Here is an 18,282-nt window from a genome sequence, read left to right as displayed (position 1 = left end):
GCAACAACTTTTTTACATCCTACGAACTGGGTCAGCGGCTCCTGCGCAGGGAGCTCACCATGCTCGGTACGGTTCGGTGACGGAGGAGAAGACTACGCCCTTGGTTCTGCCGCTAGCGGCCGGGCACATCAGGACAAGAGGAAAAGGTGTCAAATTTGTCTGCGCGCGAGGGACCGCAAAACAACGTTTGCCATCAGTGCGAGAGATACATCTGCCACAGACATTTGCTCTTCTGCTGCTCAGACTGCGCACCTTGCTCCTGAAGATAATTAGTTTGTTTATTAGAAAATAAAATAATAATAATAATAATAATACGTGTGTGTTTTATATTATACGCAGGTTGTTGTTTTTGTTGTTGTCAGTGTAGTAACACTATTTACAAACAAATGGTAATATGTGAAAGAAAAATAATTAATAAAATAAAGCAAAGCATTTGAATTTGGGTATTTTGTTTTTATTGAATCATCTCGGGACCGGTCCCCGGTTCATCCAACTTGGAAAATCCTGCAACCTGGGAATTTCTCCAACCTGGGGAATTCTAACTTAGAAACACACAACGTCACGGCCCACTCTGTATTCCCACACACACACACACACACACTGTGATGTGTGATGTGTGATTCTGTGATGCAAGTCAAGTTGGATGTGGAACTGTGTCATACCTGAGTTTGCAAACTGCAAACAAAAGCACATGTCGCAATTCTCTTTGGAAAGGCCAGAGTCGCCCCCCTCAAGCAAACAATGACTCCATGACTAGAACTTACAGCAGCAGTCCTTGCTGTGCGAGTCGACAAGATGCTTCAGAAACAGCTGCAGCTTTACTTAGAGAAGTCAGTATTCTGGACTGATAGCACCACTGTTCTTAAATATATCTGCAAGGAAACCACAAGGTTCCACACCTTTGTGGCTAACAGGATCTGTCTCATCAGAGAAGCTACGGATGTCAGCCAGTGGCAATATGTAAACTCAAAGGAAAATCTAGCAGACAAGGCATCAAGAGGCAGGACTTCCTTAAAGACAGAAGATGGATTCACGGACCGGAGTTTCTTTTGGAGCTGAGGGATTGGCCTAGACTTGATGAAGCTTGATACAACTTTCTGATGATGATCCAGAGGTCAACAACAGCAACAGAGTCAGGGATTTACAATACCGGTCAGGATCAGACGAGAAGCGATGGTCAGGGATACGGAAAAGGGTCGGCAACGGGATAAGCTGAACAGGAAAACTGCTGGAACGTGAAGTCATGGATTCAACGATCTGGCGGATAACTGTGGTAACAGGTGGTGGTTAAATGTCCTGGTAAGTAATGGTAGATGCAAGACAGGTGCATGTAATGACAACCGGAAGTAATGTTAGCGTGAACAGAATGGGACTTGAAACCGGAACTGTGACGATAAAACAGGAAGTGGACACAGAACACCTACAATAATATAAGATACATGATTCAGTGTGTTAAGATAAGTTTGTTTAAGATACAATAGGATAAAATAGGTAGAATAATACATAAAAAAAACATTTGTTTTAATATTTTTATTGCAAGTTTCAATGTTTTTGAATATTATTTTTAATGAAATATATTCTCATTTTTAGCTGCAGGGGATTTCTTTCTGTTTACCAGAGATGCTGAAACAGACTAAGATCCTGCAGTCCAAGAAGCTCAAAGCAGAGGAGATGGCATCCACCAGACGAGTCAACCGCAAGAAACACAGCTGCAAGATCAGTTTCAGTAAGAATGCCAAGTCATAGCTTAATGGTCCGTGCATGAAGTGCAATTCATTAATCATATGTAAAATGAAAATTGAATAACGTCTTTTCATGCTGTGTTTCGCTTCCGTAAATCGGTAAAACACACTTGCGATATACTGATTTACCCATTCTCCTTTTCTCCACTTTCAAAACGAAATAAGAAAAAAGGAAACCGGGGGGCGGGGCCAGTCGTCGAACTTTCACAATAAAACAGCCAAGAGCATTGGAAGCGCAACATCGGCAAATATTTGTAGCTCTTGAATGATTGCGGTCGTGTTTTGACACACGAAGAGACCCACATTGTTAACATTAATCAACGTAACAATTATTTATTTAGCCCGTCTCAGTGCTGACAACTGTCGTTTACGTTACGACTCATGGCGTTTGCTAAAGGAATGACAGGTCAGTCAGCTCCCACCGTCGGGTCACTTACACAATCACCTGCCAACAAAGCTAAGCTTTCGGGGCATCCTGCTTCATTAGACTGCAGCGACATCACAACCTTGTCGACACCTGATGAGGAAGAATTTTGCGCATCTGCGGTGTTCTGGTGATTTTCAGTTTATGATGAGACTGAAATCGCGTCCTCCTGCTTGGCCGGTTGATGCTCTTATGCCCAGGAAGACGCTCTAATGTTGTGCCGATCTTTGCAAGTATTCTAAACAGTGATTTATCAGGTTATTGTGGCTGTCTAGGTATGCTCCATCATTGGACATCCTGTCTCAGAGCCTGCTTTACCTGCGGGAGAATAACAGCCACTCAACCTGCCTCACAATAACTGAACTCATTGTGAGCCATGACTGCCCTAATGTGCATCGCATCATCTTTGTGAGGCAGATTCTGTGGCAAAGTGTGTGTGATCAGATGATCCGTCATCCAGGTGTTACTGTAATGGAAAAATTGTACTTTAATGCTTCTTGTGTTCATTTCTGACTCTCCATAGTGACCATGCATTGTGTACTTGTTGATTAGACCCAGAACTGAACATTCTCAGACAGACAATCTATCTCCCTCTCAAGGAGACCGATTGTTCATGGCCTGAGTCTGCCTTTTACCCCTGGGCTCTGGCTCCTTTCTGTCTGATGCCTCACCAGACCCAAGGCTGTAACCTTGTGTATTCCCTGTGTAATATGAACATCTTCACCCACAGTGTGATAAGGAGATTCCACCAGGTCCAGGGAAAAAGGTTAAAAGGCAGAAGCAACTTGAGGATCGTGGGCTCTTTGCATTATACCTCCGTGGTGTGTGCACTAATCTCCCCAGCTGGTTTTCTTTTTTTGATTTGCTTTCCCCATTAATTTTATTTTTTCCTTTATTATTTCAATTAATCGCACAAAAAGACAACTCTCTCATCTGCTTCTTTATGGGAAATTTCCACCACAGTTACTGTATGTACAGAGCAGATGAGTGCTTGCAGGGGATCTTTTTATTTTCCACCACCTACCTTTGGTATTGGTTTAGTAGTCATCATACCTTGCATTGAACATCTTGCGTACATGGTCTTATGATATTAAAGCAGTAATCATTTTTTTCCACACAAAACACTTGTAGTCACAGCTGCCCATATGTTTTTTCTAACCTATGTTTATTTTCCAAGTTTTCTTAAAACAATTTCAACAAATATTCTTTTAAACAATTTTATAATACACCTTTCCAAGTCACTTTGGTAAAAGCATCTGCCAAATCACAAAATCTTTAACATCTTCAAGGCTGAACATTATAGAACATTTAATATTTTTCAGCATAGAAACAATGCTTAAATTATTTGAAAATAATTTGCTAAAAGAGCTACAGACAGGTTTTCTCAGATCAGGACAACAGATTAATCAGAAACAACAGTGCATCCTGGAACATTGTGGGTTCACCTCTTGTAATGCACTCCCAAATCACTGTTGTGTCTGGAAATGACTGAGCAAAACGTAGCTCTGCATGCTGTTGTTCTTCTGGAGTGTGGAAGGGATTTTGGCCAAAAGAGGACATTCTTGTCAATGATGACTGTCTCTCTGCCTCATATAGGTCAGCCGCCACAGACGCACTGAGCAGTAAGGTTTCAGTCACCTTGTTTGGACAGCCTGTCTGCGCCAGTTGGTTAGGTATTCCTCTGCCTACAAAATACCAAAGTTACATTAAGTAACACCTTTACTCTCCTCTCCTCACATATATATATATATGTATATATATATATATATATATATATATATATATATATATATATATATATATATATATATATATATATATATATATATATATATATATATATATATATATATATATATATATATATATATATATATATATATATGAGAAACTAGAAACTATATATAGATAGATAGATAGATAGATAGATAGATAGATAGATAGATAGATAGATAGATAGATAGATATTTTATATATCTAAAAAAAATGACATGCCAGAGTGGATATGCAGAATTTTACAGTGTCGTCCCCAAAATTTATGATTTCCTGATCTTCCAGGTTCATTAGGCATCTTTTAATTGGATAGTTTACCCTGTTGTTCACCTAATACATTAGAAATACAATAGAAATTAGTTTAGAAAATTACATTCAACTTTTAAGAGACCAATGATATTACAGGGAAAAGCCCACCTCTGGCCAGACTCTCTCAATGCGATGATTCTGAAAGAGAAAAGAGTAAGTTATTCACTAATAACAAACAATAGGCTAAAAAACAGTTAAACTGTAGATTAAACAAATAAGAAAACAAGTTAAACAACCTGGATCCTTTTAAAGATAGTTATCAATATTGCTCAGTGCATTTGCAGTGTTGCTCACTCGGTGCTTTGTCCTTTGTGAATATAGGGGGGTTAATACAATAGCTTACTAAAGTTGAAGGTGTCTGAAGGAATGGTGGTTGACTCTGATTGTAACGGTACCCAGCCAACTTCTCTTGCATAAAAAGTGTAAGATAAAATTCTGTTCCACAGTCAACCCGAATCTGGTCCCACATGCCATGTTCAAGAACCGCTTTTCTGAAAAGATTATAACATGAGTAATCACAAATATTTCAAAAATGTTTTCAAGTTGACTGACAAGACTGACAATGATTGTTTGTTTTAAAAAGGTTTTGCATATCAGACATAACCAGTAAAACATCCATCCATCCATCCATTTTCTGAGCCGCTTACTCCCTAGTGCGGGGTCACGGGGTGCTGGAGCCTAACCCAGCTGGCTACGGGCGAGAGGCAGGGTACACCCTGGACAGGTCGCCAGTCCATCGCAGGGCAACACATAGACAGACAACCATTCACTCACGCACTCACACCTACGGGCAATGGAGAGAAGCCAATCAACCTAACGCACGTCTTTGGACTGTGGGAGGAAGCCGGAGAACCCGGAGAGAACCCACGCAAACACGGGGAGAACGTGCAAACTCCACACAGAAAGGTACCAGGGCCGCCTCCGCGAACCCAGAACCTTCTTGCTGTGAGGTGACAGTGCTACCCACCGCACCACCGTGCCGCCCTCCAGTAAAAACATTAGGTACTGTAATAAAATTTCTTGGAATTCCTAGCAACCCAGTAAATTATCTGAACATTTCATTCTCATTTGTATGTCTGTATGACTGTGGATTAAAAAAGTGATTGATATGCAATTCCCCATTGTATAATTACAGTAGAGCGCATATGTGGCAAGGTTCTTTTATCATGTAACTAGTTGAGTAAAGGTGGTTTCTTGTACAAGATATCTTACCTGTAAATCTCATCATAGATTGTAAGATTGTTCTTAATGGGCATAGTGGAATGTGCCACAAGTTTTCCGCTGAAACCATCAATAGCCACAACATGCGTGACCCCATACATCACCATTTTTTCGTTTTGATCAATATGTATTTTCTGGCCCATATAATCTGCTCTGTATGGTGTCGGGTTAAGGTTTCGGGCCCCCTAAAGGAAACAGTATACGCAAGACTTACAATAAATCAGTGAGAAGAGAGCACACACTTATGATATGCACATTAACAATAGAAATATGCTGTGTAATTTGGTTTTAACATTACTTGGTGTCAATGTTTTCATTCGAGCTCAAACATGAAAAGAAAGATTCACATGAGTTCACACGTTAACAAAAGCTATGTTGTTATATGCCCAAGATGTTTAGCATAATTCATTACATGTTGACGTGCTTCATGGTTTTGAGGTTGAATTGCCTGCAATGCCTTCCCAACTCTTTCTTCACAGGCATGCACTCCTTTATATTTGAGGTATCCTGTCATCATCTTTCGGCCATAGGTTGGGCCCACCTATAAAATGAATATATAATTAAATGTTAATTACTTTATAAGTAAGGTTATGATAAAACATTCTTTAGAATGGCAGAGAATTTTCACATGAAAGGCAGGCCTAACCTAGTAATATTTTAAGTTCCCACAGTAGTCTGTTTCTGTAAAAGATGAAACTGAATAAAGCTGAATAAAGCTGTCACAAATAAATCTTTGTAGCAAATGTATATACAATTATAGTTAGTCATTATAGTGTTATTGTCTGTATCGATTATTTTCAATATTGTCGCTACTGACAGTGTCCTGGTATTATTTGCACTTGCACCTTTTCTGTATTTACTCACCTCTTCAACAGCTTCCACCACAGCCTGCTCTAACTGATGCTCTGAAGTCGTCCCCCAACCCTCCTTCGTCATTTCATATTTTTTACAGAATGCCTTAACGTTTCTAATTGAAGAACCTCTTTCCACACCCTGGGATTTCAAAGACAACGATATTTCGTTGTATGTCCCGCCACGTTTTTTCATGTCTTTAATTAATTCGTAATGTGGCTCCAGTGTAGGAAAATCCATCCGTCCACTTCGTGCTTAAAAACTGAATACGCCACCTTATTCTCCACAGGAAGTGATGTCCCGCCAAAATAATAAAAATAATGTTTCTGTAAAAGTAAATTATTTCCAATAATTTAGTTATTTCTTTAATTATTAATTTAATGCCGTCGTATTTACATATGGTAAATAACAATAATAATATTTATGAATTTGAGAGATGGCATTGCTTTTTCCCGGGAAAAAAACTAGGTTCAGAGGTCACACTATAAAGGGCGTACGATTCGCCTGCACCCTTTCTTTTGCACATGATGGCAGACGCAGAACCTCAAGAAGTGTACACGGTGGTACGTGGTCAGAAATCGGCCACACTTCGCCTGTTAGACATGACTGTCGTAAATTTGTCCAGGATTTTCCAGGTATAACCCATAAACTGTTGCTAGCTGAAGAGTACTACAGTTGTTGTTCACATTTGGGTGCTAGCTAATCTGCCGTTTGCCTATCATATGCTAGCTAAGAATATGTAAAGCTACATATTGCTAAAAAACTGCACAGTTAAACTAAATTCTTATGATTCATCTTTTTTAAATTGATTGTCATACATTTAAACTTTAATTTTAAACTGTAATATTAAATTACCTTACTTAAATAGACCTCACTTTTAAAGTGAGTTATGCAAAAATATTACATGCATTCTTTTTGTATTCCAGGTGTATCCTCAGACTGTTTATCTGACTGAGAGAGATACAGGGATTGTTATTGTTCCATCAAGTGATTACTTTTCACATGTGGACCTGACACCTGGGAGTAACTACCTTGTCGATGGCCAAAGTATGGCAGCACCCAGTCACCCTTTCACCCCGCTGGGAAGACAACAGACATTAAGGTTCTCCTCAACTCCTCCATTCCGTCTACCTCAGCCTTTGCCTAGAACATTTACAAGGTAAGTGGGTTATTGAAAAGATGATAACATGTATCATTTCTTTTTAATTCAGATGTGTACCCAAACAGAAGTTTATATATATATATATATATATATATATATATATATATATATATATATATATATATATATATATATATATATATATATAAAACTATAAAACTCCCTTCTCACCCCACGCGGGTGGTCTCATCCACTTTCCAAGCTCGGGTCCTCTACCAGAGGCCAGGAAGCTTGAGGGTTCTGCGCAGTATCCTTGCTGTTCCTAGGACTGCACTTTTCTGGACTGAGATGTCGGATGTTATTCCAGGGATCTGTTGTAGCCATTCCTCCAATTTAGGGGTCACTGCCCCCAGTGCTCCAATCACCACAGGCACCACTGTGGCCTTCACCTTCCAAGCCTTCTCCAGTTCTTCTCTGAGCCCTTGGTATTTCTCTAGTTTCTCATGTTCCTTTTTCCTGATGTTGCCATCGCTTGGTATTGCCACATCCACCACTACGGCTTTCCTCTGTTCTTTGTCCACCACCACAATGTCTGGTTGGTTCGCCATTACCATTCTGTCTGTCTGTATCTGGAAGTCCCACAGGATCTTGGCTCGTTCGTTCTCTACCACCTTGGGAGGTGTTTCCCACTTTGACCTTGGAGTTTCCAGTCCATACTCTGCACAGATGTTCCTGTATACTATGCCAGCCACTTGGTTATGGCGTTCCATGTATACTTTCCCTGCCAGCATCTTACACCCTGCAGTTATGTGCTGGACCGTCTCAGGGGCCTCTTTGCACAGTCTACACCTTGGGTCTTGTCTGGTGTGGTAGATCTGGGCCTCTATGGCTCTGGCGCTCAGGGCCTGCTCCTGTGCGGCCAGGATGAGTGCCTCTGTGCTGTCCTTCAGCCCAGCCCTTTCAAGCCATTGGTAGGATTTGTTGAGATCAGCCACTTCAGTTATGTTCCGGTGGTACATCCCGTGTAAGGGCTTGTCCTGCAATGATGGTCCCTCTTCCAGCATCTCATCCTCTGTTCTCCACTGCCTGAGACATTCACTCAGCACGTCATCTGTCTGGGCCTTCTCCTTGATGTACTTATGGATCTTGGATGTTTCATCCTGGATAGTGGCTCTCACGCTCACTAGTCCTCAGCCTCCTTCCTTGCGGCTAGCGTACAGTCTCAGGGTGCTGGATTTGGGGTGGAACCCTCCATGCATGGTGAGGAGCTTTCGTGTCTTAACATCTGTGGTCTGAATCTCTTCCTTTGGCCACCTTATTATTCCCGCAGGGTATCTGATCACTGGCAGGGCGTAGCTGTTTATTGCCTGCGCTGAGGGGGTTCAGACCTATGCAGAACAGCAGTGGGGACAGTGGATCTCCTTGGTATATACCACATTTGATGGATACTTGGGCAAGTGGCTTCCCATTGGCTTCAAGTGTGGTTTTCCACAACCTCATTGAGTTTGCAATGAAGGCCCTTAGAGTTCTGTTGATGTTGTACAGCTCCACGCATTCAGTGATCCATGTGTGTGGCATTGAGTCATAGGCTTTCTTGTAGTCGATCCAGGCTGTGCACAAGTTGCTGTGTCGCACTCTGCAGTCTTGGGCAACTGTTCTGTCTACCAGGAGTTGGTGTTTGGCTCCTCTGGTATCCTTACTAATGCCCTTCTGTGCTTCGCCCATGTATTGACCCATGTGCCCACTTATCTTAGCTGCGATGATGCCTGACATGAGCTTCCATGTTGTGGAGAGGCAGGTGATACTCACTGGATTCTGTTCAGGGAGGTTGCTGTGGTCTTCCCTCAGATCCACCAGCCACTGTGCATCTCTGTTTTGTGATGCCTCCCTCTCCCATATCCCTTTCCAGTACTGTTCAGTTTCCAGCCTTGGTGGGTCTGCTCTGCTGTTATTACCCTGCCATTGAGAGTACACTTTCGCAGGTTGTGTTGCGAACAGCCGGTTTATTCGTCTGGCTTCGTTATCTCTGGTGTATCTCTTTAAGCGGCTGGCCAAGGCTTGTAGCCTTTGCTTGGCAGTTTCGAGTGCTTCAGGTATATGCATCTGGCTGTACCTCTTGGGCATCGGTCTTTTCATTGCACCTCTCTGGGCCTCTGTCATTTGGCTCACTTCCCTCCGAGCTGCCTTGATTTTTGCCTCTAACCTTCGTTTCCATGGTGGGTATTGTTTCTCATGGCTCCCATGGTTGCTCTTATAGCCAAGCACCTCTAGGATCACTGATGCTGAAGCGTATATCAGCTCATTGGTTTCTGTGATTGTTGTGGTAGGGATCACTCTCAATGCTGCATTCACATCTTCCATGAGACTTTCTGATGGTACTTCACTTAGTTGTAGTGGGGTTCGGGGTTGCCTGTTTAATCTCGCCATGATCTTATCTTTCAGGTCAGTCGCTGCCTCGTTCAGCGTATCTGTGCTTATTGGGGCTTCGTACCCAATTTCCGGTTGGGGAGATGGTGAAACCTCCCCTCTGACCTGGCGTCCTGGCTCCCCCTTGCCGTAGCATTTGTGTTGGATCTCTTCAATCTCAAGTTGTGATAGCAGTTGCCGTTTATGGATGTTGGAACACTCAGCTACTAGTTGCTTCGCAGTCAGCCTACTAGTACACTGAGCTACTAGTTGCTTCGCAGTCAGCCTTGAATGTGGGTTTCTCCGTTCCCATTCGCCACACATTCTTTTCATGTAACCCCTCTGACTAGGGTTACTTGAGTAGTATATATATATATATATATATATATATATATATATATATACATATATATCTATGTACATATATATATATATATATACATATATATATATATATATATATATAACAGTACTGGAAGGGTATATGGGAAAGGGAGGCATCACACAACAGTGATGCACAGTGGCTGGTGGATCTGAGGGAAGACCACAGCAACCTCCCTGAACAGAATCCAGTGAGTATCACAGTGGCAGACATCCAACAAAGAGTCTCAGGTATGAAAAACTGGACAGCACCTGGCCCTGACATGATCCACGCCTACTGCAGCTCACTGCAATCCATGAGCGCCTGGCAGCACAAATGAACCAGCTGCTAAGGGATGGAACTCACCCTGAATGGCTAACCGAAGGGCGAACGATCCTGATAATGAAGGATCCCTCAAAGGGTGCAGTCCCATCCAACTACCGGCCAATAACCTGCCTCTCCACAACATGGAAGCTCATGTCAGGCATCATCGCAGCTAAGATAAGTGGGCACATGAGTCAATACATGAGCGAAGCACAGAAGGGCATTGGTAAGGATACCAGAGGAGCCAAACACCAACTCCTGGTAGACAGAACAGTCGCCCAAGACTGCAGAATGCGACACACCAACCTGTGCACAGCCTGGATCGACTACAAGAAAGCCTATGACTCAATGCCACACACATGGATCACTGAATGCTTGGAGCTGTACAACATCAACAGAACTCTAAGGGCCTTCATTGCAAACTCGATGAGGTTGTGGAGAACCACCCTTGAAGCCAATGGGAAGCCACTTGCCCAAGTATCCATCAAATGTGGCATATACCAAGGAGATGCACTGTCCCCACTGCTGTTCTGCATAGGTCTGAACCCCCTCAGCCAAATAATAAACAAGACTGGCTACGGATACCGACTCCGGAACGGGGCCACCATAAGTCACCTCCTCTACATGGATGACATCAAGCTGTACGCCAAGAGTGAGCGAGACATTGACTCGCTGATCCACACCACCAGGATCTACAGCTCGGACATCGGGATGTCACTCGGACTCGAGAAATGTGGGAGGATGGTGACAAAGAGAGGCAAGGTAATCCACACAGAAGGGGTCTCACTCCCAGAAGGAACAATAGCAGACATTGAGGACAATTACAAGTACCTTGGAATACCACAGGCAAACGGCAACCTTGAACAGGCAACAAGGAATGCGGCAACAGCCAAATACCTCCAACGAGTAAGGCAAGCCCTAAGAAGCCAGCTCAATGGCAAGAACAAATCCCGGGCAATAAACAGCTACGCTCTGCCAGTGATCAGATACCCTGCAGGAATAATAAGGTGGCCAAAGGAAGAGATACAGACCACAGATGTTAAGACACGAAAGCTCCTCACCATGCACGGAGGGTTCCACCCCAAATCCAGCACCCTGAGACTGTACGCTAGCCGCAAGGAAGGAGGCCGAGGACTAGTGAGCGTGAGAGCCACTATCCAGGATGAAACATCCAAGATCCATAAGTACATCAAGGATAAGGCCCCGACAGATGACGTGCTGAGTGAATGTCTCAGGCAGTGGAGAACAGAGGATGAGATGCTGGAAGAGGGACCATCATGGGAGGACAAGCCCTTGCACGGGATGTACCACCGGAACATAACTGAAGTGGCTGATCTCAACAAATCCTACCAATGGCTTGAAAGGGCTGGGCTGAAGGACAGCACAGAGGCACTCATCCTGGCTGCACAGGAGCAGGCCCTGAGCACCAGAGCCATAGAGGCCCAGATCTACCACACCAGACAAGACCCAAGGTGTAGACTGTGCAAAGAGGCTCCTGAGACGGTCCAGCACATAACTGCAGGGTGTAAGATGCTGGCAGGGAAAGCATACATGGAACGCCATAACCAAGTGGCTGGCATAGTATACAGGAACATCTGCGCGGAGTATGGACTGGAAACCCCAAGGTCAAAGTGGGAAACACCTCCCAAGGTGGTAGAGAACGAGCGAGCCAAGATCCTGTGGGACTTCCAGATCCAGACTGACAGAATGGTAATGGCGAACCAACCAGACATTGTGGTGGTGGATAAAGAGCAGAGGAAAGCCGTAGTGGTGGATGTGGCAATACCAAGCGATGGCAACATCAGGAAAAAGGAACATGAGAAACTAGAGAAATACCAAGGGCTCAGAGAAGAACTGGAGAAGGCTTGGAAGGTGAAGGCCACAGTGGTGCCTGTGGTGATCGGAGCACTAGGCTGTGACCCCCAAACTGGAGGAGTGGCTACGACAGATCCCTGGAAAAACATCCGAAATCTCAGTCCAGAAAAGTGCAGTCCTAGGAACAGCAAAGATACTGCGCAGAACCCTCAAGCTCCCTGGCCTCTGGTAGAGGACCCGAGCTTGGAAAGTGGATGAGACCACCCGCGGAGGGTGAGAATAGAGTGTGTGTGTGTGTGTATATATATATGAGTGAAAATTAATCTAAAATTTGTTCTGTTTTATTTTTCATTAGACAAATTCTTGTTGCAAAGCTTGTCAATGACCAAGTAAATCTCCAGGAAAATGTGACAAATATTGTCTTCAGAGAAGACCAAGCCAATGTAAATGACATGGCAAAGTTGGTGAGGACAGCTCTGCAGATGGAGTCCGAAGTTGTCCTGACAGATGGAGCAGGGAGGGCCATTATGCCAACACCTGGAACATGTGGTAAATATTTTTTTTATAATAAACAGTGTTGTGGGTGTGTGTATCTGTCGTGTGTTTTACGTATTGTGTTGCAACTTAATTTCATTGTCACGATTCAGCGCTGGTCGAGCTGGATGCTAATGAAAAACTTAAAAAATAATTGAAATAATCTTTGAGGCAATATCACAGGATTAACCAAATATCAGAACGTTAGTATTATAGCAATATTGTCAGTTGGCCAGTTATTAAAGTTGAATAACTATTAAGTACATAACCTCTGCTTTTGGATTGTGCAATACCATAAATTTGGACACACCTTCAAACTGAACTGTATTTTTACTGCGCATAAAACAATACAAATGTTGATTATTATATTAATTTGTCAACAGGAGTTCCAAAATGTGATACTGAACCCTACATAAAATTTAAAGCATAATACTGCCATACAATTTTATCTTCTGTTTACTGGATTTAGGATTGGACTTTTGGAAGAAAGGAGCAAGGAAGATTTTGGCCTTCAGTAAAGATTTGTATGAAGAGTGGACCAAGAGGAAGAGAAAGAGGTGACTTGAACATGTGTAAAATGTTGGAGTGTATAAAGCTTGTTAGTTCCAGGAATAGACCTTTTTATGGACTGGCCAGTTTTTCAGTAAATAACTAAAATTATTTTAAGGTCGTCAGACGACCACTTGGAACGAGTCCATTCTGTGATAGAAGAGGTTGTGTTGGCAGCTGAAGCACTGCCAGGCATTGCCTCCAGTCTGAGGGAGTTGGGTCATCTGAGCACAGGACTTACCAGACATCAGTTGGAAACAATTAAGTCGTCTTTCAAATGCCTAATATGTCACTGTAAGTAAATAACAGTAGATTAGGGACTTTTTTGTTCATCAAATCATTAGTGTTTAAAAAATTCTACACATTATTGGAATATAGTGCAAACCTCCAGCACTATTTTAAACTATAAAATTGAGTAATTATAATATTTATAGTTTTTTAAAAGCATATTTTGACCGAATATAACAAAATTAAACAAAAATTATAACAAAAATAAATTCATACAACACCATATGGCAGACTGCCTGTAAATGGAGAAGATAACTGTAAAATCTCCTCACATACATACAATCAGATGTATTTGTTTTTGGCAGGTACTATGGTGGAGCCAATGTTGTCTACATGCTGTCGATCCTTAATTGGATGTCGGCAATGTGTCAACATTCTTCTCGAAGGAGGAGACAGTTATGCGAAGTGCAGGGGGCAGTGGTGTTCTGACCAGCTCATCCAGGTAGCAGGATTATCAGAGATCCTGAACCTGGCTAACGGCTTGTAGCGCTTGCACATTGTTTTTGTTACACACTGTTAAGACATTGTTTTATACTGTTAATAGATTTTAAGATGTATAGCTGGGGAGATTGTTTTATACTGTTAATAGATTTTAAGATAGAAAAATATTAAATGTTCTATAATGTTCAGCCTTGAAGATGTTAAAGATTTTGTGATTTGGCAGATGCTTTTACCAAAGTGACTTGGAAAGCTGTATTATAAAATTGTTTAAAAGAATATTTGTTGAAATTGTTTTAAGAAAACATGGATTTAAACTTGGAAAATAAACATAGGTTAGAAAAAACATATGGGCAGTTGTGACTACAAGTGTTTTGTGTGGAAAAAAATGATTACTGCTTTAATATCATAAGACCATGTACGCAAGATGTTCAATGCAAGGTATGATGACTACTAAACCAATACCAAAGGTAGGTGGTGGAAAATAAAAAGATCCCCTGCAAGCACTCATCTGCTCTGTACATACAGTAACTGTGGTGGAAATTTCCCATAAAGAAGCAGATGAGAGAGTTGTCTTTTTGTGCGATTAATTGAAATAATAAAGGAAAAAATAAAATTAATGGGGAAAGCAAATCAAAAAAAAGAAAACCAGCTGGGGAGATCAGTGCACACACCACGGAGGTATAATGCAAAGAGCCCACGATCCTCAAGTTGCTTCTGCCTTTTAACCTTTTTCCCTGGACCTGGTGGAATCTCCTTATCACACTGTGGGTGAAAATGTTTATATTACACAGGGAATACACAAGGTTACAGCCTTGGGTCTGGTGAGGCATCAGACAGAAAGGAGCCAGAGCCCAGAGGTAAAAGGCAGACTCAGGCCATGAACAATCGGTCACCTTGAGAGGGAGATAGATTGTCTGTCTGAGAATGTTCAGTTCTGGGTCTAATCAACAAGTACAGAATGCATGGTCACTATGCAGAGTCAGAAATGAACACAAGAAGCATTAAAGTACAATTTTTCCATTACAGTAACACCTGGATGTTGCGTGACGGATCATCTGATCACACACACTTTGCCACAGAATCTGCCTCACAAAGATGATGCGATGCACATTAGGGCAGTCATGGCTCACAATGAGTTCAGTTATTGTGAGGCAGGTTGAGTGGCTGTTATTCTCCCGCAGGTAAAGCAGGCTCTGAGACAGGAAGTCCAATGATGGAGCATACCTAGACAGCCACAATAACCTGATAAATCACTGTTTAGAATACTTGCAAAGATCGGCACAACATTAGAGCGTCTTCCTGGGCATAAGAGCATCAACCGGCCAAGCAGGAGGACGCGATTTCAGTCTCATCATAAACTGAAAATCACCAGAACACCGCAGATGCGCAAAATTCTTCCTCATCAGGTGTCAACAAGGTCGTGATGTCGCTGCAGTCTAATGAAGCAGGATGCCCCGAAAGCTTAGCTTTGTTGGCAGGTGATTGTGTAAGTGACCCGACGGTGGGAGCTGACTGACCTGTCATTCCTTTAGCAAACGCCATGAGTCGTAACGTAAACGACAGTTGTCAGCACTGAGACAGGCTAAATAAATAATTGTTACGTTGATTAATGTTAACAATGTGGGTCTCATTGTGTGTCAAAACACGACCGCAATCATTCAAGAGCTACAAATATTTGCCGATGTTGCGCTTCCAATGCTCTTGGCTGTTTTATTGTGAAAGTTCGACGACTGGCTCCGCCCCCCGGTTTCCTTTTTTCTTATTTCGTTTTGAAAGTGGAGAAAAGGAGAATGGGTAAATCAGTATATCGCAAGTGTGTTTTACCGATTTACGGAAGCGAAACACAGCATGAAAAGACGTTATTCAATTTTCATTTTACACATGAATAATGAATTGCACTTCATGCACGGACCCTTAATCGTAGTCCGTACTTCATCTAGTCCTGAAGCTAATACTTTCTTTTTGGTTGTGACAGTTGCAGCTGTCAACTCCATCCAGAGTTTCCTTGACAGCAGAGACCAGATAGGACGTGGAAAGAAGTTGTCACCTCTGTTCACAAAGGCCCAGTGCAATAAGTAATCACCTAAGCATATGGGGTGCCAAATGTAAAAGTAGAACCTATAACTAGTTTTCTCACATTTAACTAAATGACACATGTTTTCTCACACGTTAAATATAAATGTAAATGTTAAATATAAATGTAAATGTTAAATCTAAACGTTAAATGTTAAATGTAAATGTTAAATGTAAATGTTAAATGTAAATGTAAATGTTAAATGTTAAATGTAAATGTTAAATGTTGGCCGAGTGTAAAACTGAATATTCATGAATGGGCAAGTAGACTCTACCCCTACCCTCAAACAGCGCTGGTCTCAGATCAGAGACGCGAACTCAAACACGTCAAACAGTACGCATAGCTCCGCCGTGACTCATGAATGGAAAATTGCTTTATTGTAAGTTTTGCCTGACCTGATGTTTCAGCCTAGTGACTAGAGTTATGTAAAGCAAGTACAGCAGTACCTACCTGTAGCAGAGTTAAACTGGACAAGAGTCCACAAGTGTTCCTGCATCTGGTGACCTGCGTAAACAGAGGAGCGCAAGAAGACGCGGCCTGCACGGGATAACACAGATCTGCACTAGATGAAGACGTGTGTGTAGCACAGGAAAACAGTAGCAGTAGTAACATTTACATTTAGACATGTTGTGTCATTTAGTTAAATGTGAGGAAACTAGTTATAGGTGCTCCTTTTACATTTTGCACCCCACAGGAGGCCAGGGGTGTCATAGACCTCTCTGTTGGTATGTCTGCGTGGTTTGTCTTAAAGCTTGTTGTTAGAGGTTGATGGCGAGCTGGGCTTGCATGTTGGCAGCATAAATAATATAGTTACAGCTGTTTTTAGAGTTAAGTTAGGATTAGTTATTTATTCAATAAAGGTCTCAAAAATAATAATTCGGCATGCTAGAATGCTAACACATCTGCACACACTCACATCAAGTGTAATGACTATTGTCCAATTACATCTAATTACTAGCTAAACTTTTATTATAAATGTTGACATTGAATGTGTTAGAGTGCGATGACTGTCATTGTAGACGATCTCTGTGTACATACGTCACTGACTGTTCTGCATGTTGATTAAAGGGAGATGCCCCTCCTTAACCTCTCGATGGTAAGAAGCTGAGCGAGTGGCCCGATGCAAAACTGAGACAGGAGCATGTGTCCATGTGGCTTATTAGCTAGAGGCTAATATATCCATCCAGCCATCCATTTTCCAAACCGCTTATTGCCCATATGCGGGGTCGCGGGGGTGCTGGAGCCTAACCCGGCTGGCTATGGGCAAGAGGCAGGGTACACCCTGGACGGGTCGCCAGTCCATCGCAGGGCAGGCTAATATATGTGTCAGGGATGTCTACTTTGGCTGGAGACGGGAGAGAGTTCCGGGGTGGCAAGAGAGACAACCGCTGCAAGAGAGCCAACAGGTTATGGGCCCAGACATGCCCCAACCACACACGTGTATAAACGTGGGCCGCCGCCGCGATTTGGCGGAGATGAAGCCGGATACCATATCTGGGAAGCACGGGTGTGACAAACCGCCGGTTTGTTTCCCACTGAGCAGCGCCGGACTGTGCGCGCACACACACACACGCACCAGCTGATTGGCCGCAGAGAGCGGGTGCACACGCAATCGTGCGGGCCATTTGGACATTTCACCACCATTGCATCTTGTTACGCCGTTAGACTAACCACATACACTTGTCACTTTTGTTGGTTTTGGTTTCTTGTGTCAGTACTTACGTGTCGGGAGTAGTCGGACTCCCGCGTCGCGCCGGCAAAACCGGACAGCTGGGCGACGCTCACTTTTGACGTCATTGCAGTGTCGCCTCGGCGCGAGGCGCGGGTCCGACGAAACCACTTTTGTGGTTGTTATTATTTGGTCCTAGTCATTATTTGTGGGGTATTCTTGTGTTATGAATCTGAGAATTATTGTGGGAACCCGGGTGATTGATTTATACTTGTTTAAAGGTGAATATTGGGATTATAAATGTTTAGTTTCCAGAACGTTCTGGAAAATGGTTCCACCCAGTTGAAGGGGGCGGGGCCAGGCCTTTAAGAAGAGTGGCCAAACTCCCTTGTGGGGGA

At 42.7% G+C, this 18,282-nt stretch overlaps 1 protein-coding gene across 1 annotated transcript; it reads right to left on the bottom strand.

The window, feature by feature from the left end:
- Positions 1–3,336: 3,336 nt before the first annotated feature.
- LOC114847823 (uncharacterized) lies at positions 3,337–18,049 on the bottom strand. Its single transcript, XM_055504790.1, has 7 exons — positions 17,938–18,049; positions 5,882–6,010; positions 5,461–5,654; positions 4,592–4,739; positions 4,357–4,386; positions 4,158–4,269; positions 3,337–3,847 (listed from the first exon to the last, which is right to left on the bottom strand). Coding segments are annotated over exons 1-7 (690 nt in total). The 5' UTR covers positions 18,013–18,049; the 3' UTR covers positions 3,337–3,845.
- Positions 18,050–18,282: the final 233 nt, after the last annotated feature.

This window comes from Betta splendens, chromosome 21 (assembly GCF_900634795.4).
Source record: "Betta splendens chromosome 21, fBetSpl5.4, whole genome shotgun sequence".
Classification (NCBI taxonomy): Eukaryota; Metazoa; Chordata; class Actinopteri; order Anabantiformes; family Osphronemidae; genus Betta; species Betta splendens.
The sequence above is the reverse complement of the archived record's forward strand: the minus strand, read 5'-3'. Positions and strand labels throughout refer to the sequence as shown.